Source organism: Heloderma suspectum, chromosome 4, assembly GCF_057233095.1.
Source record: "Heloderma suspectum isolate Gila_16-S chromosome 4, 16-S_ref, whole genome shotgun sequence".
Taxonomy (NCBI): domain Eukaryota; kingdom Metazoa; phylum Chordata; class Lepidosauria; order Squamata; family Helodermatidae; genus Heloderma; species Heloderma suspectum.
In genome coordinates, this window is record NC_139461.1 from 44,076,902 (window position 1) to 44,100,351 (window position 23,450).

Sequence of the window (23,450 nt, forward strand, 5' to 3'; positions counted from 1 at the left end):
TATCATATCTCCCCTCAGTCTTCTCAAGGCTAAACATGGCCAGTTCTTTCAGTCTTCTCTTCATAGGGCTTTGTTTCCAGTCCCCTGATCATCTTCGTTGCCCTCCTCTGAACCCTCTGCATCCTTCTTAAAATGTGGTGCCCAGAACTGGACACAGTACTCCAGATGAGGCCTAACCAGTGCTGAGTAGAGGGGAACTAGTACTTCCTGGGATTTGGAAGCTATGCTTCTATTAATGCAGCGCAGAATAGCATTTGCCTTTTTTTGCAGCCACATCACATGGTTGGCTCATATTCAGCTTGTGATCTACAATTCCAAGATCCTTCTTGCTTGTCGTGTTGTTGAGCCACGTATCCCCCATCTTGTAACTGTGCATTTGGTTTCTTTTTCCTAGGTACAGAACTTGGCATTTATCCCTATTAAAGGTAATTCTCTTGTTTTCTGCCCAGCGTTCCAGTCTATCAAGATCACTTTGAATTCTGTTCCTGTCTTCCAAAGTATTAGCTATCCCACCCAATTTTGTGTCATCTGCAAATCTGATCAGCATTCCCTGCACCTCCTCCTCCAAGTCATTAATAAAAGTGTTGAAGAGCACTGGGCCCAGGACTGAGCCCTGCGGTACCCCACTCGTTACCTCTCCCCAGCTTGAGAAGGTCCCATTGATAAGCACTCTTTGAGTCTGATTCTGTAGCCAACTGTGGATCCACTGGATTGTTGTTTCATGTAGCCCACTTTGAGGTAATCTGCTCATCGGGATATCATGGGGCACTTTGTCGAAAGCTTTGCTGAAGTTGAGGTATATTATGTCTACAGCGTTCCCATGGTCCACAAGGGAGGTGACTTGATAAAGAAAATCAAGTCACCTTGATTTACTTTTAAGTCTTTATCTGCCACCAAATTAAGACTGCTAAAATCCTGCACTCATATTCTAGTAGTATTCTACTAGATCATATTACATTTCCAGATCAATTAACGGAGGCACATACTGGCAATCCATACTTGTGGGAACTTGGTTGCACTTTTAGATCTTGATATTGATTAAAATTTATCCTTAAAACTGTACTTAAAATGGTTGCTTTCATAATATTTGTTCCACTACTTAGTTGAGTCAGTCTTTATTTTCTGTGGGGAATCCTTTTGAAATGCAAATGTTTATTAAAGCCATCATTTTTTATCTTAGAAAATAGTCTCCCTTTATGTGCATACAGTTTGTTATCAAAGCTTAATTGTCAAACTTGATTACTGTATTGCAAGGTAATGAACTCTTGGCAGCATAGTGTAAATTCTTTAATGAGGAATTATCTACAACTGGAAGGTCATTCAGTGCTGTAATTAATTATAATGCCTAATTTTATAATACTAATTATTAAAATAGAGCATTGACTCTTAAATGTTAATGTATTGCAGATTATTGTTTTGGTTCGCTGTTCTTTAGACAACTACATTCCCTTGTGATTTAGCTACCATGGGGATGGATGCATAAGGGAGCAATTCTGTCGGGATTCCTGTCAACCTCTGAACTTGGAGGCTGATGGGAATCCATTGCAGAGCTGTCTATGGGCTATAGGATTGCTTCCTCCACTTGTGAATTAAGTCAATTGTATCTACATTCCTGGACAGTTCTATAGCTTATGTGGGGAGAAAGGAAGGAGGAAGCATTGTTAGGTAGCAGACTGGTATTGCTGTGTTTGCTTATCCTGCATGTTACTGAGATGGTTATAAATTGAGAGGCCACTGTTCAGCTCCAAGCTTTTTCTTTCCCTTTAACCTGCATGTTCAGTATAGTTCCATCAGGATGTACTTTAAATTTGTCGCTTACTCTGGAAAAAGCTTTCAGTTTTCCCTTTATCGCATGATTTTGAGTCCACAGTTTGAGGACCATAATTTAAGAATCACTGAGACTGAGGAAAGGTGCCACTTTATGAATTCCTATTAATGGAAGAGAAGTTATTTTTATTATTTCTAAATGGCTTAAATATTCCACAATAAAAGTCTCAGGCAAAACTAAAACACATGCAGAAATACTTGTCTGTATAATACTGATAATACAAAGTTAATGCAGAAATGTTGATATGAAGAGAGATTATAAGGAAAATACTCCATCCCAAATCTCACTGTCTTACATATTGTGTCCATATCTGAATTACAAGTAAAATAAAATGTAAGTATATAGAAGTTATGCAGTGTTGAAGGCACTTTCATACTGAAGCTGATTGGAGAACAGTCTAGTCCTCAGTTAATTGCATTGCCCTGTTTCAAATCAATGCAGGTTCAAGTTAAAGATTGAGAAACAGGTATTAGAAAAGACCTCTAGTAAAAGCGGGCACAGAAATTTGCATACTATCTTCCATTAACAGCCTTGGGTATGTGACATGTTGGAGGAGGAGGTTGGGAATGATCTGTGATCAATACCTTTCCACTACTGCTTTTTAGGATTATACACTGTTGTGTGCTGATCAAGGTAGAGCTGGATATGTTAAATTGCTTCCATGATCAAAATGCATAGCTCGTGAGTGAAGATGAATTTGGTTATTAGGGTCTGGAGGCTTATACTATTTAATTAAACCAGATAATTGGTCCCCTTGTGGTTGTGAATATGTCTTTTCTAAGAAGACATTCTATGAAAAGGGTTAGCATGTATTCTGAAATGCAAGTAACCCAATCAAAAGATGAAATTTACTGAATCTCCTCATAGATTTTTATAGAGCTAAACTAATTGGCACAACTTTCATTTTGTGTCTACCGAAATAATCAATTTTTAGTAGACCTTTACATTTCATATCATTAAGAGATCATAGGTTGGTCAGGTAACAAATGTTTTTTTGTTTTAAATGGTTGAATATCCTTTACTGTAATTTTAATGGGTAGTCTTAATGGTGTCTTAATCTAATATCAAGCATCAACACAATGAAAAACATTTTAATTTAGGGAAAACATTTTCTAGCCTCGAAAGCTATCTTTCTTCCTTGGTGGTTTCATATTCCTCATCTTCATCTTCATCCTCATCATCCTCTTCATCATCTTCCTCCTCTTTCAACCGATTCCTGGAAATGTGCTGCCATAGAATATAACAAATAATATTTTTATGAAGAAAACTGAATTGAGATTGAAGAATGCAGTTAGTTTGGATTCTAAATAGTAACTTAAAAAAAAACATATTTTTGTAAAAATGATGCATTGTTCGTAGGTGATCACATAAGGCTGGGCCTGAATTTGTGGCTTGTGACTGAATTTCATATGGCTCATGGTACCCCTGATCAGGCAGTCAGGGGACAGCCCCTGCTTCATCAGGAAGAGCAGAGCACTTTCAAATGTATCCCAGCTGGATGAGGGAAGAAAAGAGGGTGGCAGAAAGAGAGGGTGTGGTTCTGTCCAATTTTGACTCTGGCCCTGCTCAGTGATGGATGCAGCCCCTGGCTGACTTTTCCTGTGGGTTACCAGCACTTCATAGAAAAAAGAGTTGCCCGCAACCGGGAAGGCTATATTCACACAACATTTTTACTACTGGATGTACTTCTACCACTGAATTGTATACATTTAACTGGTAGTTTAGTGTTAAATCTCTGTTGGGGGAGTCAGCAGTAGTTTATTGCTACTGTTGCTGGGTTGAATGAGAAAAATAATGGAAGTGGTTTAAGGGGAGAAAAGATAATTCGTGGGCAGAAATAATTGGGGTAAAGTGTCCTTTCCAAAGCAGCATCACCCACACTTCCTCAGAGTCTGACAAAGCAGAGAGGAACAGCAGTAGTTTAGCCCCCACTGAAGTAGCTGTGTGTGCAGTACAGAAGTAATGTATTGAAGTTATGTGGAAGTAAATAACTATTTGATAAGAGAGATGCACGCATACTTTGTATATTTTAAAACACTGACCAATCAAGACCAATTATAGTAGTTATCTTAATTCCTGAAGCACCTATATGGAAATCCATGTTTTCCTAGATGGCAGGCCAGCTAGAGCTTTGAAACAACCTTAGAAGTGTGTGTGTGTTTGTAAGTAAGAACCATGCTGCATCTTGGTGCTCTTGTTACGACAATTATCTTAAGCAAGAGCCAGATCTCATTGGATTTGGCGTAGCTAGATTTGGCAGGGGAGGGGGAAGAATGGGCAGTATCCTATTCAACAGTACCAGTCATGTAAATTATGTTGTGCTAGTGTAGGCAACCTCTAGCGCAATGCCAATAGTGTTTGCTGGCATTATGGTTTTCCCTATGTAGCAGGGATAGCCTAATCAGATCCCCAGGAGAAGAATACCTAAAACCAAACACCTTGCAGGGAGCATACGGGACTCGGACAATGGCATTCATCAGGAAGGGAAAAAGGTTGAGATTCAGGGCAACTCCCACTCAAGTCAAACCAATTAAGATTTTTACTACAGCTGCAAGCTGGCTCAGAAGGAGGCTGAAGGGGTGGGGCTAGTGGACAGGCCTTCACTAATAAAAAGCTTCTTGATATTCCAGAAAAGCAGGAGGGAATTCAGAAAAAGCACAAAGCTAAAGCTGCTGGATGTTGACGGAACGGCTTTTCGAAGACACAGCTTGTTCTATTGCTCAAACCTCATTTCCTGGGAATCATGGTTGTGGTGGATTGTTTCTTCTGACAAATCTGGTAAGAACTTAAGCCAAGCAGAGACCGAGTCAGGAGCTCCTGTTTGAAATGTCCCTACAAGTCTTGCCAGGACTTTTTACCCCCTGCAGCAGCATGTGAACTAAACAATGACTGCAGTATTTTTGTTATTTCCCTTTTCTCTTACATTTTATTAAAGTCAGCAGGGGCGTTACTCTTCCAGGACTGGGAAAGGCAGTGGTATTCACCCCAGAATTTAGGTGGGACACCATGCAGTCCTTATTCCCACAGAATACCAAGGAAGATGCCAGTGTTCTTTCAATTCAATAGACAGAATGCCACAACCCTCCTGGAAGTGCTTGCTACTCCATAACACCCTAGAAAACCTGTCACATCAGTAAACACTATCGGTACTGTGCTAAAGGTTGCTTATGCTAACGCAATGTAATTTATGTTAGCAATAGCATCAAATAGAATACTGCCCAATAAGATTATAAGGTATAGGTTCTAATAAGAATTTAGTATCTACAAAAATGCTTCCCACACACTTTCACATTTGAATGCAATATATCTAGTACTACTTAGGGGTCTACATTTTTTTCCCTTTCATTCTGAGTAATTTTCGTATTCTACAACAGATCATTAAGCTATCAGTCTGTGAACTTCTAGAAGAGAATGCACGGATTACTAGGAGCTAGCATGGGTTTATCAATGGGAATCCAGTTGACATAAAATCTTGATTTCAGCAAAACATTTGACAGCGTCTTGTGAAATTCTTGTTGACAAACTTGTAAAATGTGGGCTGGAAGAGACTTCTGCTAGTGGATCGTGACTTGGATGAGGGTGTAGAGGGGATGCTGATCAAATCTGCAACTGACACAGTGGTGGGAGGGATAGCTAACATCACAGAAGACAGAATCAAGATTTGAATGATCTTGAAAGGCTAGATCATTGGGCCAAATCCAATGAGATGAAATTCAACACAGAGACGTGTACAGTCCTGTATTTAGGTATACAAAATCAAAGGCACATGCATAGTACAAGGGAGAGCTGGTTTTCTAGCAGTACATACTAAAATGATCTAGGTGTCTTTACTGATCACAGGCTCAACGTGAGCCAACAGTGTGATGCAGTTGCTAAAAAAGCTAATGCAATCTTAGGCTGGATCAACAGAAGTATAGTGTCTGGATCACGAGAGGTAATTGGTCCATTATATTCTGCACTGGTCAGGCTGCAACAGGAGTACCGTGTCCAGTTTTGGGTGCTGCATTTTAAGGAGGACGCTGACAAACCGTAGTGTGTCCAGGAATGTGAATGGTCTGGAAACCACGTTCTGTGAGCAATGGTTCAAAAAGCTTGGTATGCTTAGCCTTTAGAAGCGATTAAGGAGAGACAAGATAGTCTTCAAATATCTGGAGCAGATTTGTTTGCTGCTGCTCCGGAGGGCAGGTGTAGAATCAATGGGTGAAAATCTACAGGGCAGTAAGTTTCAGCTGAAGGCTAACAGAACCTTCCTATCAGAAAGCACATCTCAACAGTGGCACAGACTGCCTCAGGGGTTGATGGTCTCTCCACTGGAGGTATTTAAGCAGAGGCAGGATAGCCATGTGTCGGGGATGTTGTAGTTGCATCCTGCATTGCAGATCCTGCACTGAACAGGAGGTTAGAACAGATGACTTCTAAGGTCCCTTCCAACATTATGTTTCTATTCCAGTATCTGATTGGGCTGTTGAAAAAAAATCCTTACTGCTCAGGTTAAGAAATTCCTGAGGATTGAAGTACTTAACTTCTAGACAAATACAGGGGGAAAACAGACTGATACTAGCTATTGAGCTATTAGGGGGGATCAGGTAGAGCTGTGGATTTCCAGCTGCATGCTATGCATCAAGGAATGCAGTTTCAGAACGTAGTATGCTAGAGTTAAGGCTGGCTTTTCAAATTGCCTCTTTGACAGAAGTTCCATGGTTTTCATATGAAGGTGATTTCAGCCCAAACCCTTCCACAAGTGATGTCCCTCAAATGAGACCTGCATCATATCAAACATAAGCAGGAATTAACTTGTAGGTTTTTAAACATTAAAGTCCACTTCTAATCCTAATGTTTGAAAAATGTACTGGGTATGGTATCTTCCATACAGCTGGTGTAATGTCTATGCTAGCCTTACTAATATTTGAGAGTGATGGTTGTACTTGATGAAATGCACAAAATAGACATCTTAAAAGAAGTTCCAATACACTCCCTAATAGATTAATGAGCGCACGGAAAAGCATTTCATAGCTAGTAAAGACAAGAATTAACAACTAAAAAACCCCATATTTTTATATCTTGTAAACCACTTGTTACTTGTCCTGAACATTTGGGGTTAGGCAAAGCAGATATTAAAAAAAACCCCTGATGTAAAAGCTGGTCATTCCGTGTCAAATCACCCAATGATGGTTGCACGACCATTTAAAAAAAAAATTTTTTTTTGCAAACATGTTCATACACGTATTGGTAGTTCAACATAAACATTAATTTATTTTTTATCCCTCATAGTTTTTCTGCTACAGCCATTTTTCCAAAATGGTGCCCATCAATAATTGTCAATATCTTGGAGGCTATTTGAGCTAGAGACTTGGTTAAAAACCATCACTTTTGAAATGAGCCACATTTCATCTCATATATATTCTATACCTATTTTATCTCCTTATACCTGAAATTTGACTTGAAAATTATGTTTGTTTTTTTAAAGCAGTTTTTGAGCTAATTTTTGTGTGCGTAGGGTAAGAGCATCAGACCTGACATTTCCCCCCCTTCACTGCAGTCTATATAGACAGTATACACATGAATTTTCAGGCCTAAGAAAAAAACAAACCCTGATTTAAAAACCCCGTTTTTAACAAGCTGACAAAGATGCATTGAGCAGGAGGTTGGACTTGATGGTCTTATAGGCCCCTTCCAACCCTACTATTCAATGATGGCTTCTTGGTTGAAAAACACTATTTTTAGGGTTTAATTTCTCCAGTGGGGGAGTGCCTAATAATCTGAAATGTACAGAATACAAAGCATTATAGGGGTACTACTTGCAGTTAAAATCTGAAGTTTGATATTCAACTGGTTAGGGAGCCACAGCACATTGAACTCAATAAAATGCCCTATATGGCGGCTTACCTTAATTGTAGAGTATTGTTTCAAAAATCAGTGCATATGGCTGTTTAGAAGGAGAGAAATCTCATTGCATAAACTCACTGTAATAGAATAAGGCCATCCTGTTGCTCTTACAAGTTCTAAAGGTATGAGTTTTCTTAGAATTCTTGAAATACACTGTGTCACTTGGTAACAGCTGAAAGGATGTTCATGGTCCTTCAGGATGGACAACTTTCACCATCACATCATTATTTTCTAAGCCAACTTCCTGGATCACTGCTAACCACCACTTTTCATCATATATGCAAGCTATGTAGTCATTCTTTTCAAATGTCAGGCATTCATTTGTTTTAATAGATGTTACTGGCAGATCTTCATACTCTGTTGACTTTGAGGTTCTGTAGCATCTGATGATGTTGTCATCAACCAATAAAAACCCATGTTTTTTTTCTCTAGCTCAAACCTCTAGCTCAAATAGGTCCCAAGACATTGACGAGTGTGTGAACGTGAAAATTTCCAAAAATTGATGGCGCCATTTTCGAAAAATGGCTGTAGCAGAAAAAACAATGGGGGATAAAAATAAAATAATGTTCATGTTGAACTACCAATACATGTGTGCAAAAATGTTTTTTAAAAAATGGTCATGCAACCATTTAATTTTAAATTGGGTGATTTACCGCTTTTCAGCTATGATACAATAGATGAATGGAAAATGCTTTATTCTGGAAACTTTTCCTAGAATTCAGCTAAAGAAAACATTCAGGCTTTCTATCCTACCTGAACTATTCCAGCACAAGATTTGGGTGAGCCAGTTCTCTGGAGGGGAGACTTTGAATTTGCACGGACAATGTCCAAACGAGACTGATGGTCTGGTGGATAAAGTGAACTCCGAAACACCTGTTAAATAAAAGTTAGTGCTTAGGATATACACTAGACTGGTGGTTTTCAAACTTTCTACTTTCTGTGAGCCTTGTCTCTATCAATTCCTTTCCTAAGGAATCAATGCATGTCTGCCTCAGCACACTGCATACAGTTTTTATGGGGCGCTGACCAGGCTTCTTGTGCTCCACTTGGAACACAGTGTGACCCAGCATACATCTAGCACTCTACTGAAGGTATGTTTTATAAGGGATGGTCAGTTATGGAGGACAAGCTGTCTTTCATGGAAGCTTGTCCAGTATTACTGATCTTTTAATTGGGGACAATGGTATTTATAGTGTGTCTTAAGAAATAGGTACTGTACAGGGACCCCAGGATTTCTTGGAACATTGTTTAGTTCAAATGCTTTCAATATGATGTGAAGACTCCATTAAGGCCAACTGGACACTGGTGTAAATCCTAGTAGTTCTGCTTAATTTGGTGAAGTGTGTCCGGTGAAGGGATATGTGAAATGCAGCCGCAAGGTCAGTTTGTTAATGACAAGTTGGGAGCTGCAGCTGAATGTTTCCCAACTCTACAGCTCCAAACTTCCTTCTGTTTTTCAATAGATTATACTTCCAAACAGACTAAGAACCCTATGTCCAATCACTGCAGAGGCAGGAATAAGACTGGCTCCAGAAAGAAATTAGGAGGTGCCTCTCCTTTCCCTGAGCCAACTCTTTCTTCAAAAGAGGCAGTCTCCTACTGGATGGAGCACAGTGCTCCAGTGATCTGGATCACTGGGGGGTGACAAGTAGAGAGAAAGTATCATAAATGCAGCAATATAAGGCCCCTCAACTGAAATTGACTTCATCTATGTCAGTTTTAACTAGGGATATGCACACAGTGCGTTAGATCCAGACTACAGGTGCTTCCAGACTGAGCGGCCCTAAAACTAACAGCAGAAGGTATGGTGCAGCTATTCCATCTTTTCTTTTACTTAACAGAAACAGTGGTGGAAAACACAGGAGGGCTATGTGAGGAAGACACTGTCAGTGCCTCCCCCCCCCCAATAGATTACCATGAATGAGGCAGGGTGATGGCACCATAAAAGCCTTCTCTGGAAGCTCCTTCAGTGTTCTTCAAATTCAAATTTGATCCAGCAAAATGGTCAAATTTTGCTGGATCCCTTCTGGTGACAGAAGGGAGAGGAGGTGACTTTTTCCAATTCCCCCCTCCCGCTGCAGCCACTTGCAACCTTCAAAAAGGTTGACCCTAATAGAGGGTCTCCCAACCCACCAGAGCAGATTTTCTGAGGGTGCAAGCAGCTGCAGGGGAAGGAGGGAATTAGCAAAAGTTTTCTCTTCTGGTGGGAGCATTTTCTGGAGCAGAACTCCACTTGGAGGATGCTCCCACTGGTGGCAATGAGGTCTGTGTCCAACCCAGCACCCCTGCCCATTTGCTCTGGAAGACTGGGGGACTCTCTGAAGTAGGTTGGGAGGGGGGGAGGAGAGGATGGGATGTCATTCTGTTCAGTGAGTGGATGTCTGCTCACTCAATGTTGGATTTTGCCTTTGCTTTAAAAATGCTCTTGTTATAGGCATTCTATATCTGATGACTCACATCACTAATGCAAGCTTTTGTTTATCATGACTGAATACACTGTTAGGCATTTTCTAATATCTTCAGTGAGTAATAGGTAGCCCAGTCACATGAGCATTAGAAAAACATGTGCAGAAATTTCTGTTTGAGCTGTTGTCATGGAAGTTTTATAAAACCTGTTGAATGTAACCCTACATGAAATCAGTCTGGTCTCTTACCTCTAAGTCTTCATTCTCATCAATATTTTGTATATTTTGGAAGGCAGCAGTGTAAATCTCTAAGGCTTTTCCATGGAATAGCATTTCAATTGTTACAAATTCTGAAAATATGTCCTAAAAACAAATTAAGGTAAAAAATGTTATATACGCATGTCAATTTCTCTATCTCTAGCCTAATGCCAGACTATGACCCTATTCGCACACAGTTTTTTAAAAAAACCGTTGGCTTCCACGAGTGAGGCTGCATGCTAGTGCATGCAGCTCGATCACTCCCACTTGGCTTCTTCCCCCAGCAAGAGCTGCTAAACAAACCAGGATACTCCATTTCTGGCTTCGTTAGCTTTATGTCCAAACCCAGAACTCTGGCTTGTCTCTCCCTTGATGACCCAGAGTTGTAACCCAAATTGTGCTACTTCTATGCACTGTGCACCTTGAATATCTAAAAACCCTCAATTCCAATTATTCTTTTCCACACTATCATCTTACTCTGGAGCTTTGGTATGAACTGGCATCTCATTTTGTCTACGAACTCTCTAGGGGTCTACGCGTGCACCCCTTGATGCGTTCAATGAACATGTAGAGGGGTTTGTAGGGCCCTACAAGATTGCTCACCCACTGCCAGAATTGCATACTGCCTTCCTCTTCACTGACATTAATGTTCATATGAAGTTCTCCATGCTCATATGTACATGAGAGCTCTTACATGCAAAGCGTCTAGTCCATGTGGCCCTGCAAACCCCTTAGCATGTTCACTGAATGTGTGGAGAGGTTCATGTGAAGACCCATTCTAGTTCCATTAAAGAAATAGTCTGAATAATTTCTTAGTCTTTGAACCATTTTGAAGTTGATGCATTATCCTAAAATTACTTACCCACCTTTATATCTTTTATTTTTTGTTTTTCAAAGTTGTCAATGGTTTCCTGCAACTGCCGACTTGTTCGACTAGCATCCAGTGAAGCTCTTTGTAATTCACTTTCAGCCTTAAAATGTAAATAATAATACATTATTTGTTATCCTACAATTTTTTATTTAGATCGTATTTGGCTGTTCTGGAAATGCAAGCTATTATAGCTATGGGTCCTAAAAGAATAGTATTAATCAACTGACATCTACATTTCCAAGATTCAGAAAACATAACAGGTCTTATGGAACACATTCAAAGCTACAGCAACACTCATTTTTTTTAATGCTTTAAGATAATTGTGAACTGTATTCTTAGAGCAACAGTGTGGAAGATGCTGTGGAGGTTAACAGTAACGACAATATTTGTCTCATGGATTAACAATTTTAGGGTGAATTCCTGTGCATGTTTAGACAGAAAAAGTGCTACAATTCCCATGCTGGGAATGTGGGAGTCTTTTTGTCTAAACATGCAATGGATGACACCCTAAAATATGCAAGGGATGACACCTGTTTGTTCTGGGTTAACTTGTTAAGAAAATGCAATTTCTTACATTTATTGTGTTGGATTATGAGTGTATGAATCTATTATTCTATATAGGAACATTAATTGAAAGCAGAAATATCCATCCTAGGACCCTCTTAGGTACAGAAAGTGGAAGTATGGTAAAAATTAACCTCTTAAGATCAGAAATGATCTTAAATATGAAAATGAACCGACAAGTAGCTGCACAGAAGAGTAACTGGTAGTAGACAGTTGAGCTGAAACACTGGTGGTCTTGAAAAGACTAGAAGCAAGTTTAGGAGGGAGATGGGGAGTTAGTTTGACAGAGATTAAGGCTATACCAGAGAAAGAGAATAAAAGAAGGTATAAAGATCAGATATGGAAGTAAGGAGGCTGATGGAAATCTGGTATGTCACAGAAGGAAAAGGTAGAAGAATGATGGGAAAATGTCATTAGGGAGAGATGCAAAGGCAACCTTAAGGCTTAGAACCTGAAGAAGCTGCTTTTGAAAGTGACAAATTATTACAAAGGTATTCAAAACATGGCTGATGTGATTATAGTGATTTGCGGGGAAGAGATTTTGGAGAGAGATAGGAGGGAAAGCAAGGAAGAGGGTTAGCAGTATATGCAGGAGATTGCCACTGGATGTGTCAGGGTTGTCATAAATGTACAAAATGTAGTTTTTTAGTTCTGAAAACCTAGGAACCTATTCAATGCACCTTCTACAGTTGCTTTTCAAAGACATTCATTGCATGACTCTTACACTATCAGAGAGGAAGGGAAAGTCTTTTAAGAGTGCATTTCTAACATTCATGTTTACACAGAAAAAAGTCCTACAATTCCCAACATTCCTGAGCCAGCCATGCTGGCTGGGAAATGCTGGGAGTTGTAGGACTTTTTTTTCTGTCTAAACATACATAGGATGGCACTCTGAATTTACATTTTTCCTGTATTCGTAAGAAAGAATTCTCAACGTAAAACAAGTTGACATTGTTTTCTTCCTTAAGATAGGACTGGGCAACCTGTGGCCCTCCAGATGATGTTGGACTGCACTCCCATCAGCCCTCACCATTGGCTATGTTGGCTAGGGCTGAATGGAGTTGCAGTCCAACATCTGGAGGGACAGAAGTCGTCCACTCCTGCCTTAAGCAATATGAGAATGGAATCAGTTTCAGTCTCTACTTTCTCAAGCCTTGTTTCCCCAGAAAAATTCATGATTTGTTGAACTGAGTTCTTAATGAAGAGCAGCTGATGACATCTGGCTGTGCTTACAGCAGTTAATTATAATAAAGATCAGTTACAGTAAACTACAAATGGGATATTCTCCATTATTTCAGAAATATGCAAAACAAAAATCCAAAAGCATAACTTTCTATTTTTTTTATTCTGATACTGCATCTCTAACAGAAGACCCACCTGTGACTGAAGTTAGCAATAAAGGAAAAATTACTAAGTTATGGAAAACTGCTGGTAGTATTCACTGTACTTAAAGGCATATTTACATAAAGTAACTGAGTGGGCAGCAGTCTGAATTAGGCATCATGGAAATTAAGATTGCTTTTCATTTTAGTAAATCTTGAATCTATAACAATGTAAGAAGCAAAGAAAGAGACTTCTCTTTCTCTCAAGAGCCTCATTAGCGAATAACTTCTGCTAATTTGCCAATGTACTTGCCAGTCAACCATAAAATATTTTAGGGGGACAATGGGTGGCAGAAATTGCACTAGAGAGGCATTTTATACACATAACTATCTTTGCAAGTCATCTACTAAAAGTGCTGTTAAATAGTTGTGTGCAAAGGATACAATAATGTGCCGATCGGATGGATTTCGTTGGCGTGTCCTTTCAAGCTGAGACAATTGTTTTGCTTCTCGGTTCTTTGCTGTTAAAGTTACTTTGAGATCCTCCTGCAATTATATTTATAGACATTTTCAAAGACTAAAGATATTTAAACAGATTTCTGCTCATTTACATTTTTGATAACTAATCTGCAAGTCAAATCACTTTTACAAACACGGATAGCATTCAATTTTGTACAATACCAGGGCATGTGTTCAGACTATTGATCAGGACCAGATTACGCACTAGAATCAAAGACAACTGCCTCTTTCCTCCAATCTTTAAGAAATATCACTAGGTAAAAATCAATTAGTTTTATTCTTATCTTAATACTAGACTTAATACAGGAGAGATCAGCTTCATTAGATATCACATAACAAGTAACCCCTATCTCCTATAATGAGAATTTGCAATTTCTAAATACAAGAAATGTACAGTAAAGACCAATTCATACATTTAACACATACAAGAAAGAGTAAAAGAAATCAAAAACAATATTGATTTTTAACTGTTTATGTGCAAAAGGCAATTAAAGGTTGAACGGTTTTCTTCAAATTTCTGTATTCTGAATGGCAGTATTTGCTTTTAAGAAAACCCGGGATGCAAAATTCAATAAAAGTGCACGGGAGGCAATAATTTAACTAGGTAGTAACTTCCTATTTCCAGGATTGCTACTGTTTTAAAATCATTTATGTACAATCCGAGTAGTAAAAGATGGATCTCTCTCAATGGTTATTAGTCATAATGGCAATATGGAACCTCCAGATTCATAGGCAGTAGATGGACCAATGGCTTATCAGCAGTGCTCCTCTTATGTTATGGGTGCAATCCTATGCATGCCTAGACAGCAAAAAGTCCTACAATTTCCAGCATCCCTCCAGCCAGCCATGCTGGCTGGGGCATGCTAGAAATTGTAGGGCTTTTCTGTCTAAACATGGGTAGGACTGCATCCTAAGTCAGTTAATAATTCTAACCAAATTAAAGAACTTTCCTGAAGCAAACTGTTTGTTACATAAGCGCAGCCACTATAGATTTCAGTGACTTTACAGGCCAAATTTGAGGTGGTAGTTTTTACCTTTAAAGCCCTTCATGGCTTAGGATCAGAATATTTGAAGGACCATCTGTCTGCTTATCTACCTTTTCATATCTTGCTGGGACACCCATCTTCTACAGGTGTCCCAGCAAGTTGTTAGCAAGGACAGGACCTTCTCAGTAGTCAATAGGAAAAGAGAGGCTTGCCTGGGACCCACTTTGTTGTTATTTCAGCACCAGGCAAAAACCTTATTTTTCCAAAGTGCTTTTATCTTTTATGGGCTTTGTTACTGTGTTATGCTGCTTGCGTTTTACTGTCATATTGTTGATTTATAGTTATTTTTAGTCAAATAGTAAGTTTTTGCTGATTTTTAAAGATGTAAACCACTCAGAGAATTTTATTAAAATATGGTATATAAATACTTTTAATAAAGAAGGGCTCTGCTAGATCAGACCAAAAGACTATCTACTCCAGTATCCTGTTTCCAACAGTTCCCAACCACATGCAGGGAAGTCCACAAGTAGCATCTGAGAGCAATAGCCTTTTCCCACTGTTGGTTCCCTAGCAACTAGTATTCCTGGAGGTAGCATATAGCTATCGCGATTAGTAGCCATTGATAGCTGTATCCTCCCATAAATTTAAAGCAATCTAAGCTGGTTCCTGTCACCACATCTTGTGGCGGCAATTTCCATAAGGTAAATATGCACTGGCTGCTTTTAGATGATCTTATCTCATTTTAATAAGCTGAGATATGAACAAGCCATTTGCCCACATAGTCTCTTTGAACCTCCCATGAGGGCATGAGCAAGCAAACCAGAAAGCCATTGGGTACTCACAGATTCTCTTTTTGTCTGAACTGGGAAATTATGGTTACCAGTATCTCAACACACCAGGATGTTAAACCATAGTTTGAAGTTGGATTCATATTCTGATGGGTTCTGATGCTGGTAACTGTGGAAACTATGTTAAACTCTTCCTGGTTTGCTTGCTTGCACTGTGAATGGGCTTCATGCACAAAGCAAAGTATTTTTCATATCTCAGATATTAAACTGAGATATGATCATCTGAATGCAGCCATTGTGTGAAGATGTTCTTGTTTTTGTCCTGAATCTCCTACTGTTCAGCTTAATTGGATGATTCTGACTCAAGTATTTATGTATGAAAAATTTAATTATTCGTATTACATACCCTCTTTGCAAGTACCAAGATTTTATTACTGAAATACGGTTTTCTTAGATCAGAAATATCAGTTAAACTTGCTTAGAGATATATCTTCTTGAAAAAGGAAATACCTTAAACATGCAATGGAAAACAAAATCCATCACCTACTCTCTTAAGTTTTATGATGGTCCCATAACATTTCAGAGGCTCAACTACTTTGGCTTCAAGTCTTTCCACCTATAAAGAGAATTAAGAATCATTTTAACTTTAACATTTTAACTTTAACCCTGGCAGGAGTCTGGAAGTGGAGGATCATCTACCATGCATCTCTCCTGCCCCCACTTTGGATTTCTCAGTTAACCCATTTGCAGCACAAACATTTACAGACATCCTATATACGTCTACTCAGAAGTAATTCTCATCAAGTTCAATGTGGCTTACTCTCATGTGAGTAGATATAGGACTGCAGGCTTAATTCATTAAAGTTTCCAAGAGAAGGTTTCAAACCATGGTTATTTCTGCAAGGAACTGGGTGGTGCAAGGAACTGGATGGGGGGGGGGTCAGAATCAGAGAGATGAAATGGCATAGAGATTGGTTTACTTATAAAACATTATCATCCTTAGCTGTTTGAGAAAGGTGAGACAGTGAGGCCTTCTCCATTAGCCTACATGGACTAATTGCAATTTGGCTCCACTCCTGCAGTTGCTGCTATGTAAGTTCATTATGTAATGGGTACTACCTGAAGGCTTATTTGCCTCTTCCCATTGCATAGCTTTTTTTGTCTTGTGTCTATTAGATTATATATGCCCTTATGGCAGGGTCTTGTCTGTTTTATGCTTTATACAGTGCTTTGTAAACACCTAATATATAATAATAAACTATGATGAAAAATAAGATCTGGAAGGACAGAAGAAATAGCTATGGAAGTAGTATTGGGATCTATGCAAAATCGAAGTTTCTTCTGCTGATCACTAAAAACATTCTCTAGGTCCTCATGTCAGCTTTGCAACTCATTCCTTTCCTTTCCAAGCAAGTGCCTGGCAACTGAACCATCCTCTAAGGGAGAAATCTGTGTGCGCGCGCTCATTTCAACACTGCTGAACACAGGCCAGAGTTGAGAAAAGGGCACACAAGAACCAAATAACCAATCTGAAATTAGATGGAGAAGCAAAGCTGTACTCAGGGCTGTGTCAGGGGTGTGTGGAGGAGAACTGGTAGGGAGGGAAGAGTAACAGTATCAACATTGTAGGCTACCATCGCCTAAAGAAATTATTTGCAAAGCTGGCTGTTCTTGAGCATGCTCCAGACAATGCCCACCTTTTTCAAAAGTTGTTTCCACAATCCTGCCAAATTTGCCAGGTGTTATCTTATTTAAAACATTTACATACTGCCATTCATCAAAATTTTGTTTGTGTGGACACTGCAGATGCTCACTTTGAAAACACCCACTGTCATTTGTAGGCCAAGTGCAATTGCCAAGTCTACAGCATTTATTTTGATTGCTCAATAATGGATTCTGTGGTTTCCTTGGATTGGTTCCAGTGCAACATAGACTTACTTAGGTCTCACTAAAATAAGTATGAAACGCTAGTCATAACTAATTTGGCCTATTGGGTGATGCTAAATAGTAACTATCTGCTGACACAATGGCATCCGCCCCACCCCCAAATCTGCTCTGGAGAGTTAGAGAACCACCTAGAGCAGATTTTGGGGATGCACAAGGGGCTACAGAGGAGAAGAGGATGGGGAGGTTCTATTGCACAAGTGGAGGTCTGCTTGCACAATGCAGGATGTAGCCTATAGATTTCAGTGGGACCTAAGTGCAACTAACAGTACAATCCTATACACATCTACTCAGAAATTAGGGATGTCAGAATTCCGCCACGGATCTCAGTGAGGCCGAATGCCAGAGCATTCGGCACCCCTCGAAATCTGTGGCGGAACGAAGCCCCCCCCCGCCCCGCAAAATGGGCCCAGAACGGAGCACCTACCTGCTGCTGTCTGCGCTGCATTGCGAATGGCGGCCGCGTCTGCCATTCACTTCTTCCATATAGCCATGATAGGCTACGTAAATACTTATGTAGCCTATCATGGCTAACGCAGGGACGCCATTTGCGTCCCTGTGGAAGCCGTGATAGGCTACGTAAATATTTATGTAGCCTATCATGGCAAAAAAAAAGGGAACGCAAATGGCAGCTGCCTTAGCCGCTGCCATTTGCGTTCGCTTTTTTTTTTTCCGTGATAGGCTACGTAAATATTTACGTAGCCTATCACGGCAAAATACAGGGACACAAATGGCAGCGGCTCCGGCGGCCACCATTTGCGTCCCTGTAGGCTGCTCAGCGGCTGGATGTCCGGCTGTGGGTGGCCCTGGCTGGTGGCTCTGCGGAATCTCCGCGGAGCAGAGCCGGTCGGAGAGAATTTCGGGGGGAGGGACAGAGCGCCTCCCCCCCCACTGCAAATTTCACCCTTCGAAAAGGTAAGTGACTTTCGTACATCCCTATCAGAAATACTCCCAGATAAGTGTGTATAGGATTGCAGCCTAACTTGCTTTGGATCCAACCCTTTATTCTCAAGTGCATAAAGCTATTATGTACAAATAATAAAAGCCTATAATGTAAGACAATTTTCAACAACAAAATTTATGAACTTAATTGTCTACCTCTGCCTGGCGATAGTCTTGAAGTTTGGAAAACTCATCTGCAAAATTTTTCAGTCCAAGCTTTAAATTTGGTGTTTCTGTAGCTGCATAGGCATGTATTTCATTTACTAGAAGATCTGCTTTGTCTCGTAGTCTGGCAGTTTTTCGTACATATGCTGCAAATATTTGGCACAATTCTCCAAAGTGTTTTTCCACGTTTGACACAGCTTCTCGTATTTGTTTAGTCTGATTGTCCCTAAGACAAAGATATCAGAATAATAAAGTTAGACAATATTGACAATTGGATAAACAATTTGACAATACTACTGCAAGTATTTTAATCTCAGTTCATTTGAAGCAAATAAACACAAACCATACTTAGATTTAAAATGTGCCCTATATGTAAAGAGCTCAGAGTGGCCAACAGCCTTTATAACCACAAAATCTTAATGTAAAACATTAACAGGGCCACTTTTACAAGTGACACCTCAAGGTGCCAAGGAGCTCTGGGTGGCACACACAGAAATATTTGATTTTGTCTTCCTACTATTCCTTTGAGGCAGAATAGACTGAAAACTATAATTTTCTCAGGACCATGCATCAAGTTTCATGCTAAGAGGGGATTTGAGCTGACCAACCTGGTCTAAGTTCAACTCTCTATCCACTATACCATTCCAGCCCTGCGTATGTGTGTGTATCTGTAATTCAATGGAAAAATCTACATTGGCTAGATTTAACATTGGCTGTCTTCTGCATTCTATAAATGTTCTTAACTGATACATTTCAGACTAAGCAGTATATTTTGTATTACTTGTGTAGATGCTCTAAAATATAATATACTCCAGAAGAATGCACTATTCAAAATCTGACCTAACCTTATTTAGGTTAATATCCAAAATATGTTCTTAGTCTATATGTGGCTGCTCAACAGGGAAAAAAAAATCACTTCCAGCAGATGCTCAGGCTTGGAATTTGGGGAATGTTGAAAGGAGTTACAGAGATGGGGAAATGTAGAATAGTGATATTCCCATGCTGTTCAGATTTGATAGCACAAAAGCAGCTTCCAAAGTATACTATCTAAGCTACTGAGACAGGATACAGCAGAGGAAACAGCCTGCCACAGCCCAAGTCCAACTCTCCTATCTTCTGGATAGCACCATAGAGTGGGGAGTTCTAAACCCCAAACAAAGCCACACTCTGGAATGTGAACAACATGGGCTGCTTAATACATTATACCTATATGGAAAGTGCTTTAAGTAGGAAATCATGTGCAACCCATGTGTAAGATCACCACACATCAAAATATGTGCAGGAAAAGTGCAACACACAAAGTAGCTCTGTATCTTCAACTGGGAGGTCAAAGTGGCTGGTATAAACTCTGTAATACTACATATTGCAGAGATTACTTTTCCATTCAAACAAAGCAAGGGAAAGCGAATAAAGGGTCATCACGACTTCAAGGATAATTTCTGTAAGCTTCCTTTGAGGTAAACACAACTTAACGGGGGGGGGGGGGTACGCTTTGTTTATCCTCCAAAGTTTAATTGATGTTGTGAAATGCAAAAGGAACGGCAAGCTTCACAGCCTGACCCTAAGCATGTTTCCTCAGAATCAATATTCTTTGCGCTCAAATAAGAGAACACGGGATTTCAGCTACAGTCCAGGATCTGTTTTCAGTACTAAGATAAACGAAAAGGCCGCAGAGCACGTGCAGAACGCCTTTTCCTTGCAGGTGAACACTAGCCTGGTGCCCTCCGGCTGTTTTGGGACTACAACTCCCAGAATTCCTGACCATTAGCCATACTGGCCGAGGCTGATGGGAGTTGTTCCAAAACATCTGGAGGGCACCAGGGTGGGGAAAGCTGCTCTATACCAACTGAAGGGTTGCTTACCAGTATGGCTCCGAGAGGCTGGCGTGAGCGTGGGTGCCTCCTTTGGGGTTGCCGAAACCGATTCCCCCCCCCCCGCGCAACAGGCCGAAGCCGCCCCCCCAGCAACCGCAACCGGGTCCAAGCCTGCACGCGTTCCCCGAGACACCCCCCCCCCCCGCTCTACCCGACGGCGAGCATGCCCGTTCATCCCCCGCCGCCCCAGTCTCTAGAGGGCGGCGAGCCTTCGCTTGGCGGCCCGCAGCCCAGGAGGTTCCCCCCCGCTGCCCCTCCTCCGCCCAGCCGTTACCTGGGATCCAGCGCACGGCCCAGCATCAACATGGCGGCGGAGACGAGAGCAGCGGCCGCGGCGGGCGGTTGGTGGAAGGAGCGGGGAGCCTTCCAGCCCGTTCCCGTGGAAACCGAGCGCCGCCCACCCGGCCGGCGGCTGGGCCTACCGCCCACCACCCCGCCTGGGAGGAGGAAAAGGCCGTTCCGGAGGGGAGGTAGGGCGGGCGGCGTAGACCTCGCGCTCGTCGCTCCCCCTCAGGCTCGGGGTGGGGGGAGAAGAGGCGCTTCGACGCTTTGTGGGGGCCCTCGGCGACAGGCCCTTCGCAGGACGCCCGTCGCCGTCGCCCTGCGCCTTGCCCCCGCTGCCGCCACCACAGCGGAGTCCAGTCGCAGCCTCCGAGTGGTGCAGCGAGGGCAGGACCTTGGGGCCAGAGGCCCGGGCCCGCAGACCAAGGGGCCCGCACGTGACCGCCCGGAGAGCGGCCGGTGAGAGGGCAGCGGCAAGCAGCCCAGGCGCCAGCCCCTCGGCCAGCGCGGGCATGCCGCAGCCCGCCGACGCCGCTTTCCACAGCTTGCTTGCTTGCTTTCGAAGAACAACATTTCACAGTCGGGGGCAGCCGGCCAGTCGTGTGAGATGATTACAGATGCTCATTTTATTTTGTTTTTTTAACTTGAAAAATATATTATCGTTTCCTACAACAAAGTGGCGCTTATTTTCCATAAGTCAATGTGTGTTGACTACCAGGGCAGTGGAAGCGAACTCGATATTTTATTCCAGTAGTCACGATGTTGCCATGATTTAAGTGAGAATAAAATGAAAGCTGGACATGCTCAAGAGTATTTCTTTTTTTAAAATCAGGGTTGGGAAACTTTTTCTTTCTTCCTCTGACATATTAGGAATGTAGAAGCAGTTGTAAAGCACGGAATAGTGGGTTGTGGGGGCAAGGCGAAATGTTAGTGGTGTGCTTCACAATTTAAGTAATGCACATGGCTATCTCAGAGCTCCCCCCTCTACCCCTGGTAGATTCAGAGTCTAAAGTTACCTAACTGCACCACTGTTTGGGTCACTACTGGTAGGAGAGCAGATGCTACTCCTTGCATCTATGGTGGTCATGCATCCTGCTTGACAGAGGATAATCCTCTGTTTGACCGCATCCTCTCTTTGAATGGCTGGCCAGTCCAACTCCAGGTTTACAGACAAAGACCCATAAGAATGGAGATCAGGGGCCTTGAATCTGCCCATCAACACCTAACACCTGGGCAGCAGACTGAGCAGACATACGGATCACCTGGACACAGTCTTCCCCTCTGTGGAGAGATGTATTGAATTTCTTTTAAAATTATGGTTGAGTATTTCTAAATGTGCCTCTATACACATGCATATTTTATGCCGATCTGTGCCCTCTTTTGTCCTTTTTGTGTGGGGGTGGTGTATTTCCTCTTTTTTGGTGATGCCTAAGTGGGCACCTCCCTGTCATGGCAGCGAGAGGGAGAGAGTATAGGGACATGGCTGTGTGCAGGCTTCGTTGGCTTGCTCACCTGTGTGTTCGCTCTCCCTCTGGCAGCACAGATGTTCATATTGGGCCCAGCAGGTCCAGTCCTCGCCGGCATGCCACCCAGAGGGAGAAGGCATGCAAGTGGAAGTGGCTCTGGTTGCACTGAGCCACCTGCCTTCACTTCCTCCCTCCAGCTGGCATGGAGCTTAAGGTGTTTTTTTGGCTGGTGGTCTTTGAGCGGCACAGTAGAACCAGTCTTAATCAACAGGCTATCCAGAGAGAGAAGTTGGGTGGGTGGGTATGTACAGGAGAACTAGCAGTGGTGGTGGCTTCTTCTTACCACCAGTTGCTCTCATTTGTTTGCCTGCCCTCTCCATCTGGGTGTCATGGTAGACTGTTGTGCCACCCAGAAAGAGGGCAGGCAAGCATGAGAGCAGATGTGTCTGCAGGCTTTTGCCTCCGTTCATTTGCCTGTGCTCGCTTTCTCTTGGCAGTGCAGCAGTGCGGCCAGTGAGTGAGCAGGTGAGGAATGAGCAGAGGTAGTGCAGGCGGCAGAGAACTTACTTTTCACATACTCTCTTCTGGGTAGGGATGTACGAAAGGTACTTACCTTTCTGCGGATTATGCTGATGCTGGGGGGGAGGCGTTCGGTCCCTCCCCCCGGAATCCTGGCCGGGGGGGAGGCACTCTGTTCCTCCCCACCGAAATCCTGGCCGGCCGGCTCCGCTCTGCAGGGATTCTGCGGAGCCGCCAGCCGGCTCCGCCAGCAGCTGGACATCCGGCTGCTGGCTAGCAGACACGCAAATGGCGGCGGCTGTAGCCGCCGCCGTTTGCATCCCTGCAGTCAGCCGTGATAGGCTACATAAATGTTTACATAGCCTATCACGGCTGATTAAACAAACGCGCGTATGCAAATGGTGGCGCTCATGGGCGCCGCCATTTGCGTTCCTTATTCTGGCACGTCTTAGTCTATGTAAACATTTACGTAGACTTAAGACGGTGAAAATAAGGGGAACGCAAATAGCATAGGATCTACGCTATTCGCGTTCCCCTTATTTTCGCCGTCTTAGTCTACGTAAATGTTTACGTAGACTAAGACGTGCCAAAATAAGGAACGCAAATGGCGGCGCCCATGAGCGCCACCATTTGCATACGCGCGTTTGTTTAATCAGCCGTGATAGGCTATGTAAACATTTACGTAGCCTATCACGGTGTTTTTTAAAAAATCTAGCCGTGATAGGCTACGTAAATGTTTATGTAGCCTATCATGTTTTTTTTTTTTTAACCTGGAAATGGCGGCGGCAGCAGCCAGTCAGAAGACCGGCCACCGCTGCCGCCGCCGGCAGA

General features: G+C 42.0%; 2 protein-coding genes across 18 annotated transcripts in view; one reads left to right on the plus strand and one right to left on the minus strand.

Annotated features, from left to right (window-relative positions):
• RBM12B (RNA binding motif protein 12B) overlaps positions 1–23,450 on the plus strand; it is a 149,269-nt gene that overhangs the window by 10,141 nt on the left and 115,678 nt on the right. For 3 of the 17 annotated variants that reach the window (XR_014790054.1, XR_014790055.1, XR_014790058.1), the window contains exon 3: positions 4,459–22,980. The exons of 2 other annotated variants lie outside the window; for them this stretch is intronic. The gene's annotated coding sequence lies outside the window, so the exon portion shown is untranslated. Of the gene's footprint in view, positions 1–394; positions 22,997–23,450 lie in introns of those variants that run through there. 12 more of the 17 variants (XR_014790048.1, XR_014790047.1, XR_014790062.1 and 9 more) reach the window with 11 other exon arrangements.
• On the minus strand, positions 1,185–20,692 carry CIBAR1 (CBY1 interacting BAR domain containing 1). The gene is made up of 8 exons (XM_084849140.1): positions 20,627–20,692; positions 18,470–18,704; positions 15,975–16,043; positions 13,579–13,680; positions 11,244–11,348; positions 10,369–10,482; positions 8,468–8,587; positions 1,185–3,055 (listed from the first exon to the last, which is right to left on the minus strand). Exons 1-8 carry the CDS (start codon positions 20,656–20,658, stop codon positions 2,954–2,956), a joined length of 879 nt encoding a protein of 292 aa, XP_084705266.1. The 5' UTR covers positions 20,659–20,692; the 3' UTR covers positions 1,185–2,953.